Below are 14,804 nucleotides of genomic sequence, written 5' to 3'. Positions count from 1 at the left end.
CATGCATTTTAAGGGTTTTTTTGTTTTGTTTTCCTTTTTAAGGATGAAATAAAAAACGCACGAAGAGTCAAATAAACTGATTATGTTGATTCTTTTATTTATACCGTTACTCCATGACAGGGTCAGCGTGTTCGTGACAAACAGTGTAAAGGAAATGCTCTCCTCGGGATTGTTTCACTACCAGCACAAAACAGCTTTATTCATAAAGTCTCTTCGATTGTTTAAATTCTGTGCTGCATTACCATTTCCACTTTCATCCGCTAAAGAAACGACGAAGCTTCTTTAAGTCTGTGAGCGCAACCTCAGCGATGGCTGAAACTAACGCGCACGACGAAATCTTTTACTATCTTCGAGATAGCCGGTACCCTAATGATTTTACTAAAGACCAAAAGAGAAACTTACGAAAAAAGGCACAAAAGTTCGCTTTGTTCGAAGACGCGTTGTTTTTTATTGGACATGACAGAAGTAAACAACCAAAAAGATGGATACACGACATTGATGAACAACAAAAAATCTTAACTGCCTGTCATCAGAACGACAAAATCGATGGTGATCACGTTGGCCGTGACAGGACAAGAAGAAAGGTAGGGCACGATAATTTGTTTTTCTTGTTAAACAAGAAAAAAGGTGTAGAAGACAGGGCCACTTTTGAAGACGGTGTATCTGGTGACTTGTTTGGCTCGGCAGTGGATGTAACTGCATGAACGATAAATTATTGTAACGGGCGCTATGTCTTCGGTGTGTGGATTTTCTGGCTCGTTTGGCTCCACAGTGGATGTAAATAACGAGAAGTTACAACCTCGTTCCCAGGGCTTTCCCCTTGGTGATTTTCCAAATCACCAAGGGGAAAGCCCTGGGAACGAGGTTGGAGAAGTTATTGTATTGTACCATGGCGGCTACCAGGGCTTGCATTGTGCGCTAAGTCTTTAGTGTGTGTAGATTTATAGTGGCTCGTTTGGTTCGGCAGTGGAAGTCTTGAATGTAGCAGCTCTCGCAAGGTCAAACCCTTCGAGAAAACAATGCCCCTAGCCCCCAAAACAACAGCAACTGCTACACTAGAGGACCAGTAGAATTACAAGCTCTATATGAGAGCTGCTACACTACCGAAAGTCTTGGGCGTGTAGAAATAGTGCCTCGTTTGACCCCGGGGGGGGGACTCCCACATGAAAACGGACGGGGATGCTCGTCGGAAATTTTGAAAAGAACCCCTAAAAAAGACCAATCTGGGTGTGGTTCAAGCTTTTCTTGACCCCTAAAAGATACCAAAAAACTAAGAATGGAGTTTATATTTGTATATTTCTTCTGTGTAACCCTAAACGAGACCATCATGGCTAAAAATATTGGCGTTTTGGGCGTTTTGCCCGGAACACCCTAAGCGAGACCAAAAATACGAAATTTACACCCCTAAGCGAGACGACGAGCATCCCCGTCTCTTTCATATGCGAGTCCTCCCGCCCCCCCCCCCCCCCCGGTAGTCGTCACTGCCGAGTCAAACGCGCCACCAAATATATCCGTCTATGCCAAAGGTTTACGCAAAGTTTAATGCTCCTGATATTCCTCTTGAAGTTGTTATAATCATTTCCTTACCTATAACTGTTATTTTTATTTTAGGTTAACGCACAGTATTATTGGAATGGAGTCACCAAAGACTGCGACGAAACAGTGAAGAACTGTGAGGTCTGTCAGCGCGCGAACACTCGGAAGAAATTCAGATCCTCAAACTTCGAGCAGCAACAAGTCCTGCAAGCCAGCTGTGAAAATGCATTGCAAAGATAGCGATTGTGCCCGCTACGTCAAACTTTGATCATGAGCTGGTACTCAATGCTACGGTTTTCGGCTTTGTTTACTGTTTATTTTATGCCACCAAATCTACTTCTGGTGGGAATAAAATGATGGTACATTGTAATTGCGTAACGATTTACAAAGTTGCGTGACTATCTTACAGTTCAGATAGTTGCGTGATGGAATCAATCAAACATAAAACAACTGCACTTCAGTGTATCTGTGAACTACAGGCGAATCATATTAAGAGATCTACAAAGAGAAGGTTTCAGCAATATTATTTTAAATTATTTTTAATTTTGTTTTTATTTTTATTTTATTTTAATTTGTAATATTTGTATTTTTTTATTTGGAAGTTCGTGACAAACTTTTCAAGTTGCCATCAGTTAAGATAAAACGATGTGCATTTCAGGGGCGTGAAAAAAGCATAGTGTTCTTGCTTCAAGAAAAAAAAAGATTCATTAAAAAGGAAAAACAGTAAATGTAATTTGATAGAGCGTCGATTCATTCCAAGATCTACATCTGTATAGCTTGCGTAGCTGGCGGTTTTGTTGGGGTTAACGCGCGTGCGAGAAAACCGTGAAACCACGACAACGAGCGAAGTGAAGAGGTGCCGCGGCTTTCTCGCGTGCTAGCTACACAGGCTACAGATCTAGGACTGAAGGTTCTGAGATAGCTGCTCTCACCCCTCCCCCTTCAATAAGTTCCAAAGTAGGAATGACGTAACGTTGAACGTAAACACAATTTTCCGATGACTTCCGCTTTCGAAACTGATCTGAAAACAGAAATTTTACAAATGATCTTAGCGGCAGGTTTCATTTTCACGGTATTGTTTCTGTACATCTTAGACTGTCCACAGCCTCTCTATTTTTCAACGCAGAAAAAGTGAGAGAAAAAATAGAGGGCTGTGAATAGTCTATGTACATCTTGGCCGCCGGTCTTTTTCAAAACGTCAATGCAAAATGACCCAAAACCAGATGGCCTTATTACAATTTTGCGTTCACGCACACATTTTTACAAGCGCGTCATCGGAAAATTGTGTTTACGTTCAACGTTACGTCATTCCTACTTTGGAACTTATTGAAGGGGGGAGGGGTGAGAGCACGGTTTTCTCGCACGCGCGTTAACCCCAACAAAACCGCCAGCTACGCAAGCTATACAGATGTAGATCTTGGAATGAATCGACGCTCTATCAAATTACATTTACTGTTTTTCCTTTTTAATGAATCTTTTTTTTTCTTGAAGCAAGAACACTATGCTTTTTTCACGCCCCTGAAATGCACATCGTTTTATCTTAACTGATGGCAACTTGAAAAGTTTGTCACGAACTTCCAAATAAAAAAATACAAATATTACAAATTAAAATAAAATAAAAATAAAAACAAAATTAAAAATAATTTAAAATAATATTGCTGAAACCTTCTCTTTGTAGATCTCTTAATATGATTCGCCTGTAGTTCACAGATACACTGAAGTGCAGTTGTTTTATGTTTGATTGATTCCATCACGCAACTATCTGAACTGTAAGATAGTCACGCAACTTTGTAAATCGTTACGCAATTACAATGTACCATCATTTTATTCCCACCAGAAGTAGATTTGGTGGCATAAAATAAACAGTAAACAAAGCCGAAAACCGTAGCATTGAGTACCAGCTCATGATCAAAGTTTGACGTAGCGGGCACAATCGCTATCTTTGCAATGCATTTTCACAGCTGGCTTGCAGGACTTGTTGCTGCTCGAAGTTTGAGGATCTGAATTTCTTCCGAGTGTTCGCGCGCTGACAGACCTCACAGTTCTTCACTGTTTCGTCGCAGTCTTTGGTGACTCCATTCCAATAATACTGTGCGTTAACCTAAAATAAAAATAACAGTTATAGGTAAGGAAATGATTATAACAACTTCAAGAGGAATATCAGGAGCATTAAACTTTGCGTAAACCTTTGGCATAGACGGATATATTTGGTGGCGCGTTTGACTCGGCAGTGACGACTACCGGGGGGGGGGGGGGCGGGAGGACTCGCATATGAAAGAGACGGGGATGCTCGTCGTCTCGCTTAGGGGTGTAAATTTCGTATTTTTGGTCTCGCTTAGGGTGTTCCGGGCAAAACGCCCAAAACGCCAATATTTTTAGCCATGATGGTCTCGTTTAGGGTTACACAGAAGAAATATACAAATATAAACTCCATTCTTAGTTTTTTGGTATCTTTTAGGGGTCAAGAAAAGCTTGAACCACACCCAGATTGGTCTTTTTTAGGGGTTCTTTTCAAAATTTCCGACGAGCATCCCCGTCCGTTTCATGTGGGAGTCCCCCCCCCCCGGGGTCAAACGAGGCACTATTTCTACACGCCCAAGACTTTCGGTAGTGTAGCAGCTCTCATATAGAGCTTGTAATTCTACTGGTCCTCTAGTGTAGCAGTTGCTGTTGTTTTGGGGGCTAGGGGCATTGTTTTCTCGAAGGGTTTGACCTTGCGAGAGCTGCTACATTCAAGACTTCCACTGCCGAACCAAACGAGCCACTATAAATCTACACACACTAAAGACTTAGCGCACAATGCAAGCCCTGGTAGCCGCCATGGTACAATACAATAACTTCTCCAACCTCGTTCCCAGGGCTTTCCCCTTGGTGATTTGGAAAATCACCAAGGGGAAAGCCCTGGGAACGAGGTTGTAACTTCTCGTTATTTACATCCACTGTGGAGCCAAACGAGCCAGAAAATCCACACACCGAAGACATAGCGCCCGTTACAATAATTTATCGTTCATGCAGTTACATCCACTGCCGAGCCAAACAAGTCACCAGATACACCGTCTTCAAAAGTGGCCCTGTCTTCTACACCTTTTTTCTTGTTTAACAAGAAAAACAAATTATCGTGCCCTACCTTTCTTCTTGTCCTGTCACGGCCAACGTGATCACCATCGATTTTGTCGTTCTGATGACAGGCAGTTAAGATTTTTTGTTGTTCATCAATGTCGTGTATCCATCTTTTTGGTTGTTTACTTCTGTCATGTCCAATAAAAAACAACGCGTCTTCGAACAAAGCGAACTTTTGTGCCTTTTTTCGTAAGTTTCTCTTTTGGTCTTTAGTAAAATCATTAGGGTACCGGCTATCTCGAAGATAGTAAAAGATTTCGTCGTGCGCGTTAGTTTCAGCCATCGCTGAGGTTGCGCTCACAGACTTAAAGAAGCTTCGTCGTTTCTTTAGCGGATGAAAGTGGAAATGGTAATGCAGCACAGAATTTAAACAATCGAAGAGACTTTATGAATAAAGCTGTTTTGTGCTGGTAGTGAAACAATCCCGAGGAGAGCATTTCCTTTACACTGTTTGTCACGAACACGCTGACCCTGTCATGGAGTAACGGTATAAATAAAAGAATCAACATAATCAGTTTATTTGACTCTTCGTGCGTTTTTTATTTCATCCTTAAAAAGGAAAACAAAACAAAAAAACCCTTAAAATGCATGTTTTGATTATACCCCTTTGGGGGTCCAAATCAGCTAGCGGTTTTGGACCCCCTGGGGTACATATCCGTTAGCGGGCAACGTCCGGGGGGTCTAAATCCGCTGGCGGAAATGTAGCGGGAGGTCCAAATCTGCGAGGCTCGAAATCCGCTAGAAATTCCAGTGTCAATCTTAATTCTTATTATACGGAAATTGTTGGCCATTAGTTTCTTAAACTCATTCTGCCATTATAATTAAAAGTAAATTAAATTTTTCTTTAAAATGAGCTGACCTTTTCTACTGAATATATTTTCTTTAATCACTTTTTCTTATTCTTGTGATAATTACAATATTGTTCATCCTTTTGGACACTTTTAATACACCGTTTCATTAGTTTGTTCGTCCCCATGCACTGAACCAGGCCAGAAGTGCTGTCATTAAATTGATGAATTTTACAAAAGTTGCTCTTTTCCATAACCTTTGTTTTACATTGTCTCTCAAACCGATTCAATGCCTGACACATCGATAAATGAGCCAGTTTTTCTGGTTTCTCTACAGTGCGAGTTCTCCTTTGAAGTTCGCGTTCTTCTTGCCTCTTGTTTCTCTTGCACAGAAGTTTCTTCAGCTTTGCTTGGTAGAGTTTTGTGAAATCTTGGACTTTATTTACTTTTTTCACATCACAGGGCTTTTGTTTTCGTTTCTCTGGTTTCTTTTTGTACATCACTTCCTTCCAGTATCGCTTGCTCTTTTGAGATCTGTTTGAAAATCCGCAGTGTTTTGTAAGACTGTTTTGGATCTGTCGATGAGGCATATTTCTTGACACAAAATCCAATACAACCAGGCTCACAAGCCAAAGATGAAGAGAAGAGACTGGGGTGAATTTATTTTCTCGTTCCCAGAGCCCGCGTCATTCAAAGAAGAAACATGGCGGACCAAGTAAGCGTTCGTGGAAAGCAAGTCTTTTGCGACGTTTGTGAAGTCACGTTGCCTTCAGGTAAGCAGGCTGTGAATAAAATTTACGAATAATTGTGCTTGTACACGATTACTACCAAATTATATTGTAATAATATTTAAAGAACAGCCTGGGGACAATCCCTAAACGTTATGAACCCTGAAGCTTGGCAAAAATCTGATATGAAATTTATCTGACCTTTGATGCAACTGGTGTCTGACATTTGCAGACTTAGAGAATATATCGTGTTACCGGCTAGCGGTAGCCGAAGTGCTATTTAGGCTAACCGGAGTGAATAGTAGGCTAACTGGAGTACAGGAGTGTCTAGTAGGCTAACTGGAGTGAAAAGTCTGCAAATCTGCAGTCTGTAGTCTACAAATTAATGTCACATACCTTGATGTAACCAAGTTTTTGTGGTCTCTCGGCAGCCACATTAATAGGGTTGCAAAGTAGGTAATCGGTGCAAATTACTGTGTTGTGAACCCCAGCCTGTATTCTACGTAGGTTATGCCAAAGATCTTCAGCGTGGACTTTGAATTTGCCAAATGTAGCTTACTGGCCTACGATCGTAGTCGGCACCTTTGAACTGGTGTACAGATGACTTATTTTAGATATGAATTATAATAAAGGACTTTGGTGTAGACCCCAGGGGGGGTACTCCGGGATCAAAGTGACGGGGATGATCGAATGGAGGCAAAACTCAGGACCCAAAAAAAATCCCTAAGTCTGAAAAAAATTCCTAAACACTTCGGTGGGATTGAAGAATAACCTTCATTGCACCAGGGGCTTCAAAAGATAGAGTTTTGTTATATTAAGGTTCCAAAGTACAAACAAGCCAAGCACTGTCATATGAGCTCAGGGTTTTCAAAACATGCTGGTATACCTGCCAACTTTTTCTTGGTCAAAGGCGTGAGATTTTTATCCTGAGAGTGCCAGGATTTCCGAAGACAATACAACAATGTCTGAAGTTTTCCGATGACGTCTGAAGTATTCCGAAGACGTTCCGAACATCTCCCAATCCCAGTGCGTGGACGTGTTTTGCTAAACACGACCTCGTTCCCAATGCTTTTTTTTCGTCAAAACTCTGTCATTTCGGGGAAGGTATCGCCATAGACTCATTTTACATGGAGTTTTATTTTCTAACACTGGTTTGAGATTACATTTTTTGGAAAATGTGTCATTTTTGATTGTAAAAACTCACATTTTTTGACTAGGCGTGAGAAATTGGTTCGTAAGCGTGAGTTGGCGTGAGATCGAAGTTTTCAACTCGTAGGCGTGAGAGTTGGCAGGTATATGCTGGCAACCACCAAAGTTCTGCTGGCTTCTTGAGTATATGTCGCCTGTTACTCTGCTCTGGTCTTAGCAATCAGCTCACTACAACCAAGCTTGGCATTGTCACAACCTCCTACTCTTCCAGTTGCTGACGCCTAATTCAAAACATTTTGAAACCCCTGAAAGCTGAAATAATTTTCTTTATGTAGCTTTTTGTTCAATTTGTTTTGCAGCTTCTTTATTGCCAACCCACAATAAAGGGAAAAAGCACCAAAGATTGTTGAGCTTAAAACAGGAGAGAACAAACTCCTCTAGAAAGAGCATTTATGTTCGGGGGTTTCAAAACTCTGGATCCATTGAAGAAGAGTTGACTGAATACTTCAGTGTTTATGGAAAGGTCACAAATGTTTTCTTGGACAAAGACAAGGTATTTCAAATATCATACTGTCTTGTAGATTATCACTTTGTCATATAATTTTCAGCACTTTAAATACATAATGTGTCATTCTAAGAGATTTTCATACCCCTTGCATGGATGATTCACCAAGTTTGAACTCCCCACCCAGCCCTCCTGGAAAACCTGCATAAGCTTCTTTCCACTTTAATTAAAACCTGCATATAAGAATCTGCAATTTTTCAAGTTAGCCTCTTTTGGTTTTTATATAATGGGTGTTTCAGGGAACTTAGGCTATTTAGGTTCTTCAATGGGTTCATGGAGGCTCAAAGGGGGTTTTTGTGTGGGGAGATTCCACTGAGTATATAAATGTGAGTGCATGTGTAAGACAACATGGAGAAAAGTGGTGAGACTTCTGCCTCCCGATTATTTTAACTTTCACCCCTGCACTCACCTTGCACAGCAGATTTCTAGCACTAACAAACACAAACACCTCACTGAACCTCTGTGTGAGCCTAGTGGCCCATCAGGCTGGAGCTCATCCTTTTTAGTGCAGAATGCACTATTGTGATGGTTTGGTGGGTTGTCGTCTGCTAAACCCCTCAGGCGCTAAAGCACTATGGTGTAAACTTTTAATCACCAATTAATTAATTAATATCAATTAATTAATTATTCCTTGTGGAGGGGGTGGGGGTGGGGAGCACCTGACCGTACCCCTAGGTAAGACCTGGAGCACATCTACGTTACTTTCATATGAAGATCTCAAACGTATATATTTGTTTCAGAAAACCCTTTGCTCTCCTTGTGGTACTACTCAACGTAATTTACACCAAACGCATGCGCAGATTAGTTTACGTTGTTTTCTGGAACTATCATGAACATCGCTTGTATTGCGTGTTTGCGGTAGGCTTCCTGCAGACTTCTTGGCGCCAAGTAAAAACCGCAAATTAATTAAATTAGATTTTGAGACTTTCACATCGCTTTCGTAATTAGGTATGCAAAAACTTGCACCAGGATTTTCGGCGTGAACACCTGATAACCAGGAAACAAATATCCTAGCTGTACTGTGTTTTAAAAAACCTGTCGAAAAATATGTTTTTTGATTAGATTTGTTTCTTTAGTTTTTGAGAATCGTCTTTCGTGCAGTCTAAACCGTAACTTAATTAAATTAAACAAATGTCATCGATGCCGTCGTAAAACAAACAAAAAACAAAAGTTTCATGTTATCGCATTTTCAAGGAAGACAAAAGTATTTTGTTACAAACGAACAAAAGTGTCGTGTTATGTTTGCAAAGATTAGCGTAAGGAACACCTGGGAAAGAATACAAGTAGCCTGTGAACAGTTTTTCCGAAAGTAAAATAAAGCAAATAAACACGAACATATATAAAACATCATACTTTCAATTGTTCCATATTGCATTCTGCACTTACCAAATCATCGAGATTTTTTCAGTAGCATGAAGTGACTCTAGAGGAGTATTTCCACTTCTCCCTGGATGGGATGCTAGTTCATTGAAGGGCTAACCCCCAGCATTAAATTTGCTAGTACCCATAATTTTATACACCTGGGTAGAGAGAGGCACTATGAGAGTTAAGTGTATTTATTGCTCAAGAACACAACACAGTGCCCCAGCCACGGCTTGAACTTGGACTGCTCGAGATCTCCAAAGTCTAGTGCACTAACCATTAGGCCACCACGCCTCCCAGAGAGATATTAAAAGAGTAATGCATGGGCTTCTGCTAGGAACCAAAACCACCTAAAGGTACTAAATATTTTTGTTTGCTTTTATTTTTAGGGTGTTTTTGCTATAGTGGAGTTCAGTAATGCAGAGAGTGTTAATACAGTACTGACTCAAGAGTCATTACCACTTTTAAATGGAAAACGACTAACAGTGAAAGAAAGAACTGTTAATAAAGCAGCTCCTCAGTTTAAGACACAGAAATCAAGGAAGTGCAAACATGACGACTCACAATACAACCAAGATCCACACTTGGAAACCAAAGAGATGGCTCCATTTTTGACTGAAAATCTCATTGTCAAACTGAAGTCATGTCTCATCGAAGGTGTAAGTTGTAGCTATATGGGCAGATTTATTAAAAACTAGCCATGGTATATTGCAATTCCTGAGTTTTGATTAGTTTACAGACTGTGGTATCTGAGCTCATATACCATGGACCACAAATTAAGATATGGTAGGTGTTTGCGTCAGCGAGAACTGCCAAGAATTAAAATATAGAAATTCATTTTACTTGCACTTGTTGGATATGAGATAGTTTTAGCCAACTAGGTGCTACATGTATCTACCATCTCATATCCACCCAACGCTTGTGGAATAATTGCTTAACATTACATGCAATATATTACTTCACATAAGTTTAAAGATGGAAACAAAAAACCAAATAAAATGATTGCCTCTGTTTGAATTACACAGTGCCTTTGGTAGCATGTGGCTTTTATCACTGTTTGTTTACAGGTAGAAGAACAAGTCAACTTGTTGATGCAAGAATTGTGTCTAACTGATGAGGACATCAAGTTGAGAAGACTGGTTTGTCAGCTGTTACAGGAAGTGTTTGGTGAAGTCTATCCCGGTGCATCAGTTGTACCATTTGGTTCCACCGTAAGTGGAATCGGCTGGAAAGGAAGCGACTTGGATGTTTGTTTACTGACAAGTAAATGTGTTGTACCGCCACAGTCTAATAACACTGGTGTCGATTACTCTTTAGTTATTGACATGTTACGCAGTTTCGCACCTGGCTGTACAAACATCATACCAGTCCTGACTGCTAAATGTCCTCTTATCAAGTTCACGCACCAGCCTTCAGGCCTGTCATGTGACCTATCTGTGAATAATAGGTATTTATTAAATAAATGTTCTTATCTTGACTCCAGTTGTGATTTACAGACTGGACAAAGTTAAAATTTTCTCACAAAGACCAATCTTGAGAAAATGTTTTTTGGGTCTGAAATAAGACTAGTACCCTTTAAACAACCTGGCTCAACTAAACGTAAAGTCTGTTTTGGATTAGTGGTGCATACCGGTATGTAATTACAATGCATTATGTAAGATGGGATTCTTGTTTGTCACAGGTTATGCCCCCTCCCCTAAAGTGAAGAGAGGCAAAGAAAAGGTTAAGTGTTTTAATCCTATTTTAACATAGTGCAGTGACCCTGATCAGAATTTGTACTCAGGCATGTTGACCTCCCAAGCCTTAGGTTGTATAGCTCACATAAACCATTTGTTTTACACCTGAGCTTCTCTCATTTTCAACAGGCTTGGTGTGGCAAACTCAGATCTCCTTCGCTGCTACATGTCGCTTGATCCCAGGATCCCTCAGCTGGTGTTTATTGTGAGAGCCTGGGCAAAAGCCAAGGCCGTCACCATTGGTCGACAGCTGTCAAACTACGCACTGACCCTGATGGTGTTATACTTCCTGCAGATGCAAAATCCTTCTGTTGTTCCCTCATTACAGCAGGGATTTGAATCGTGGATCAAACAACAGTCAGATTCATGTGACACCAAAGATCACGGCTGCCGTGAGCAGCATGCTGTGGAGCTTGAATCCAAGATGATTGATAATTGGAACTGTCCATTCTTTGCTGATATTGCCAGACTTACTCCGTCACAGAATACCAAAAGTCTGAGTAAGTAAATGTAATTAAAAGTGGTAATTAATTCAGGTCAGGACCTCCCTGTAAACCAGCTTGGTGAGCAGAACCTCCTGTTAAAATATTTCCAAGCCCTAGGATTTCACAGTAACGATCGTTTCCGGTACCGTAACATTGCCATGTTTGAAAAACAGTTTCCCTTTGGTAAATCCAATCTTACTGATCAAAATTAATACATGTAAGTAAAAAATGGCTAAATATTAGCTACAAGGCAGCTTCCTACTATCCTGACAAACAAAAAATCTGAAGAGATTGATAATATTGAAGCAGTTTTTCTCCTAAACAATATAACGGAAAACATGCCACTTCGTTCGCAAGCAATTTTCAACCATTAGGCATTTCATGTGTCTGTTGATGATGAGAAGAACTTTGCCATAGAATCAGTCACACAATAAATACATGTTAAGAAAACAATATCATTGATGTTGTTTTGCTTTTATCATGAAAAATAGAAGCCAAAACACAGCAACAACTAAAGAAAAAAAGCTTACTAAATTTCAGTGTCAGAATTAAAATTCTGTCACTGAATTTAGGGTTTATTAACCACTGTATTAATTAAATTATTTTATTATATTTTATTTCTTTATCAATAGGTCAGTTACTGGAGGAATTCTTTTTCTTCTTTTCAACTGAATTTGACTTTGCCAATTGTGTGGTCAGCATACGACATGGTCAAAAGACAAGTATCACATCGGTGTTAGATGAGTTAAAGGGTGTGGGATATTCAGAAATGGAAAAAGACACGAACTGCGTCACATTCAAGGATGAACCAACATGTGAAAAACAATCAACAAAGACTGGCTGTAAGGCTACTGGTGAAGTTATTTCGTCAACAGAAAAAATCACTGAACAGCAGAGAGCCATACCAAAGTCTGGTACTGCCAGTTCTCAAAACATTCCAGGAAGCAGCAAGCTCACTGAGTTTAAGGTGTCCCCATTGTGTGTTCAGGACCCATTTGAACTTGTACACAACTTAACGCAGAATATTACTGTACGAACACTGAAACATATCATTGAATTAATGAAGACTGCTCATAGGATTTGTAAGGATCTGAATGGCTGCAGTGACAACCCAAACAATGATGCAAGCAAATTTCTTGACCTGTTCACAGTTTGTAGATCTACCAAGAAAAGAAAGATTTCACACTGCCATAGTTTCTTTGTGGAGTATCAAGAAATTAGTCCTCAAGCATCTTGCAGCGACATGCTGGAGTCCAGTGGAATTTTTGTGCTTATTGTAGAGACGTTAGAAAGAGAATTTGGATTTAAGTGTGAAATAAAGTCCTTAGCAAAAAGACTATGCAACAGTGGAAAGGATTGTGACTTGCCACAGGGTGGCCAACCAGCCAAGATGTCACAGGAATCCCACTGTGTTGTGGAGACCTCCACAGAAAATTGTGATAATACTGGAAATAACTCTGATGCTAGAAAGGGGGAGGATCAAACAAAATCAGAGGAAGTTGAGGACAACTTTTCAGCCATTTGCACAGCCTTTGAGAACACATGGACACATTGCCGGAGAGAACGGCGAAAGTCACTACAGCCTCAGAAGCTACAAAGAAATGAAAATAGTGAAAGTGCTGGAAAACAGGTGTCAGCGGAAGAGAAGGCTGAGCAAAAACATTCAGGGAAATCTGAGGAATCCAAATTCCAGATGTCTTCACCTTGTAAGAACCCTGAGAAATTTGTTAATGTCCATAATGTTGGTTCCCCGATTCTTATTTTTGAACTGAGTGTCAACAGTTCAACCCAGAAGGACTTGAAACATGGTTGTACTGTCTCGATGGAACCTGCCGAAAGTAAAGACTTCCAGCTATTTGGGAACTTCTTCACAGCTTATAAGAAATACTTCATGGGTTTGTTAACAAAGTAAACAAACAGCTTGTTATTCCCTTCACTTCCTGAGTTCCCTGGTAATCATTACTGAAAAACACTTAAAATGTTCCAGATTAATACTTTTTTACTGTGTTGATCACCATGCAAACAGCAAAACAGTTATGCACATGTCTTGAGTTAAAATTATCCTTCGTCGTGAAAATTAGAACTACAGAGTTTAAGGATTGAATCTGGGCAAAATGAGAACTCACGTTTTTCTTTTTAGTGGTATTTGATGAACACAGCAACCTCCTGGAGGCAACCACCCAAAATGTTTAGTTTAGGTGCTCCCTTAATGAGAGATTGCCACTTACCAAAGGTCAGTTGGCAGTGGGTTTAAGATGGTTCCAGTGGCCTTTGAAGTACTTATGACATGAGCATATTCATAACACTGAAGCAAGTTAGCAACCTCATCCCCAGAGTCCTCTCTCCGATGATTTTCAAAATGGCGGCTCGCCCAGTCACCATCTTGAAAACAAATTAGGATGAGGTTCTTGGAAAGTAAGAAAATGGAAACATTTCCATTGTGTCCACACTACAGTAGGACTCTGTTATCTAGTACTCCCAAATGAAAAGAAAGACTGGTCAAGATAGCAGGTTGTCAAAAATTTCCTGGTTGGAATATTATTCTAGCTCTAAAATATTGATTTAAAAAATGGATAATTCTTGTGTAGGTAAATTCTGTAAAATCACAGAGGTCAAAAAAAGCTGTAACGAAGAATGAAGTTCACCTGGTCTCAAGTACAGTAGTAGTCTCCTTTGACCAATTTAAGTACACAACTCAGGCATTTCCTGGGCACTTTAATGTCGCATCTAAAACAGTTAAAATTTCTCAACCAATTTAAAAGCATTTTGAAAAAGCTGTAAAAATTAATTTTGTGACCAAACTAATCTCATACTCAGATGTTTGCTCACGTGAGAAGATTTGGGTACAAGATTACGATTTAAACTGGATTTAAACACAACATGACTCACTTAGGGCAGGAGTTTCTCGGGCATTTCATTTAGGAAGTTAATGTTTTATTTCTCACTTGACAAAAGATCTCAACTGATCTCAATCAAAAATATATTTCTCCACCAATTGGAAATCTTGACCAATAAAAATCTCCCAAGATTTTTGTGCTTAAAACATTAATGGCGACCAACCAGTGATTTTTTTATGCTCCACCTTTGATATCTTTATAACCCCCATCCCCCCCCCCCCCAACTAGGAAAACAGCAAAACCTAAATAACTCCCCTAATGAGAAACCTCGTACTTCAATGACCCCCCCCCCCCTCCGGAAAAAAAATTCATTCATATACAAGCAAGCAATTTATTACAAACAGTGCAGTTTTAATAATGGTTATAGGGCTGAGTGGAGTCCAATTCGGTCTGTGATCATACGAGTGATTCACAGAATCGGAGGATCGCACAGTGGGA

At 40.0% G+C, this 14,804-nt stretch overlaps 1 protein-coding gene across 1 annotated transcript; it reads left to right on the top strand.

Annotated features, from left to right (window-relative positions):
- The first annotated feature begins 5,878 nt into the window (after positions 1 to 5,878).
- LOC144661707 (speckle targeted PIP5K1A-regulated poly(A) polymerase-like) lies at positions 5,879 to 14,550 on the top strand. Its single transcript, XM_078522519.1, has 6 exons — positions 5,879 to 6,217; positions 7,681 to 7,874; positions 9,638 to 9,905; positions 10,320 to 10,695; positions 11,114 to 11,484; positions 12,102 to 14,550. The coding sequence occupies exons 1-6, from the start codon at positions 6,148 to 6,150 to the stop codon at positions 13,379 to 13,381; spliced, it is 2,559 nt and encodes an 852-aa protein (XP_078378645.1). The 5' UTR covers positions 5,879 to 6,147; the 3' UTR covers positions 13,382 to 14,550.
- The last annotated feature ends 254 nt before the right edge of the window (positions 14,551 to 14,804 follow it).

The sequence above is a fragment of the Oculina patagonica genome, chromosome 7, assembly GCF_052425735.1.
Source record: "Oculina patagonica isolate OP01 chromosome 7, crgOcupat, whole genome shotgun sequence".
Lineage (NCBI taxonomy): Eukaryota > Metazoa > Cnidaria > Anthozoa > Scleractinia > Oculinidae > Oculina > Oculina patagonica.
The sequence above is the reverse complement of the archived record's forward strand: the minus strand, read 5'-3'. Positions and strand labels throughout refer to the sequence as shown.

Bases quoted from the DNA above. Each gene is read 5' to 3' on its own strand.
- LOC144661707 (XM_078522519.1), top strand. From the start codon at position 6,148: ATGGCGGACCAAGTAAGCGTTCGTGGAAAGCAAGTCTTTTGCGACGTT. The intron at 6,218-7,680 runs GTAAGCAGGCTG...TTTGTTTTGCAG, and splicing joins TGAAGTCACGTTGCCTTCAG to CTTCTTTATTGCCAACCCAC. The intron at 9,906-10,319 runs GTGTAAGTTGTA...GTTTACAGGTAG, and splicing joins GAAGTCATGTCTCATCGAAG to AAGAACAAGTCAACTTGTTG.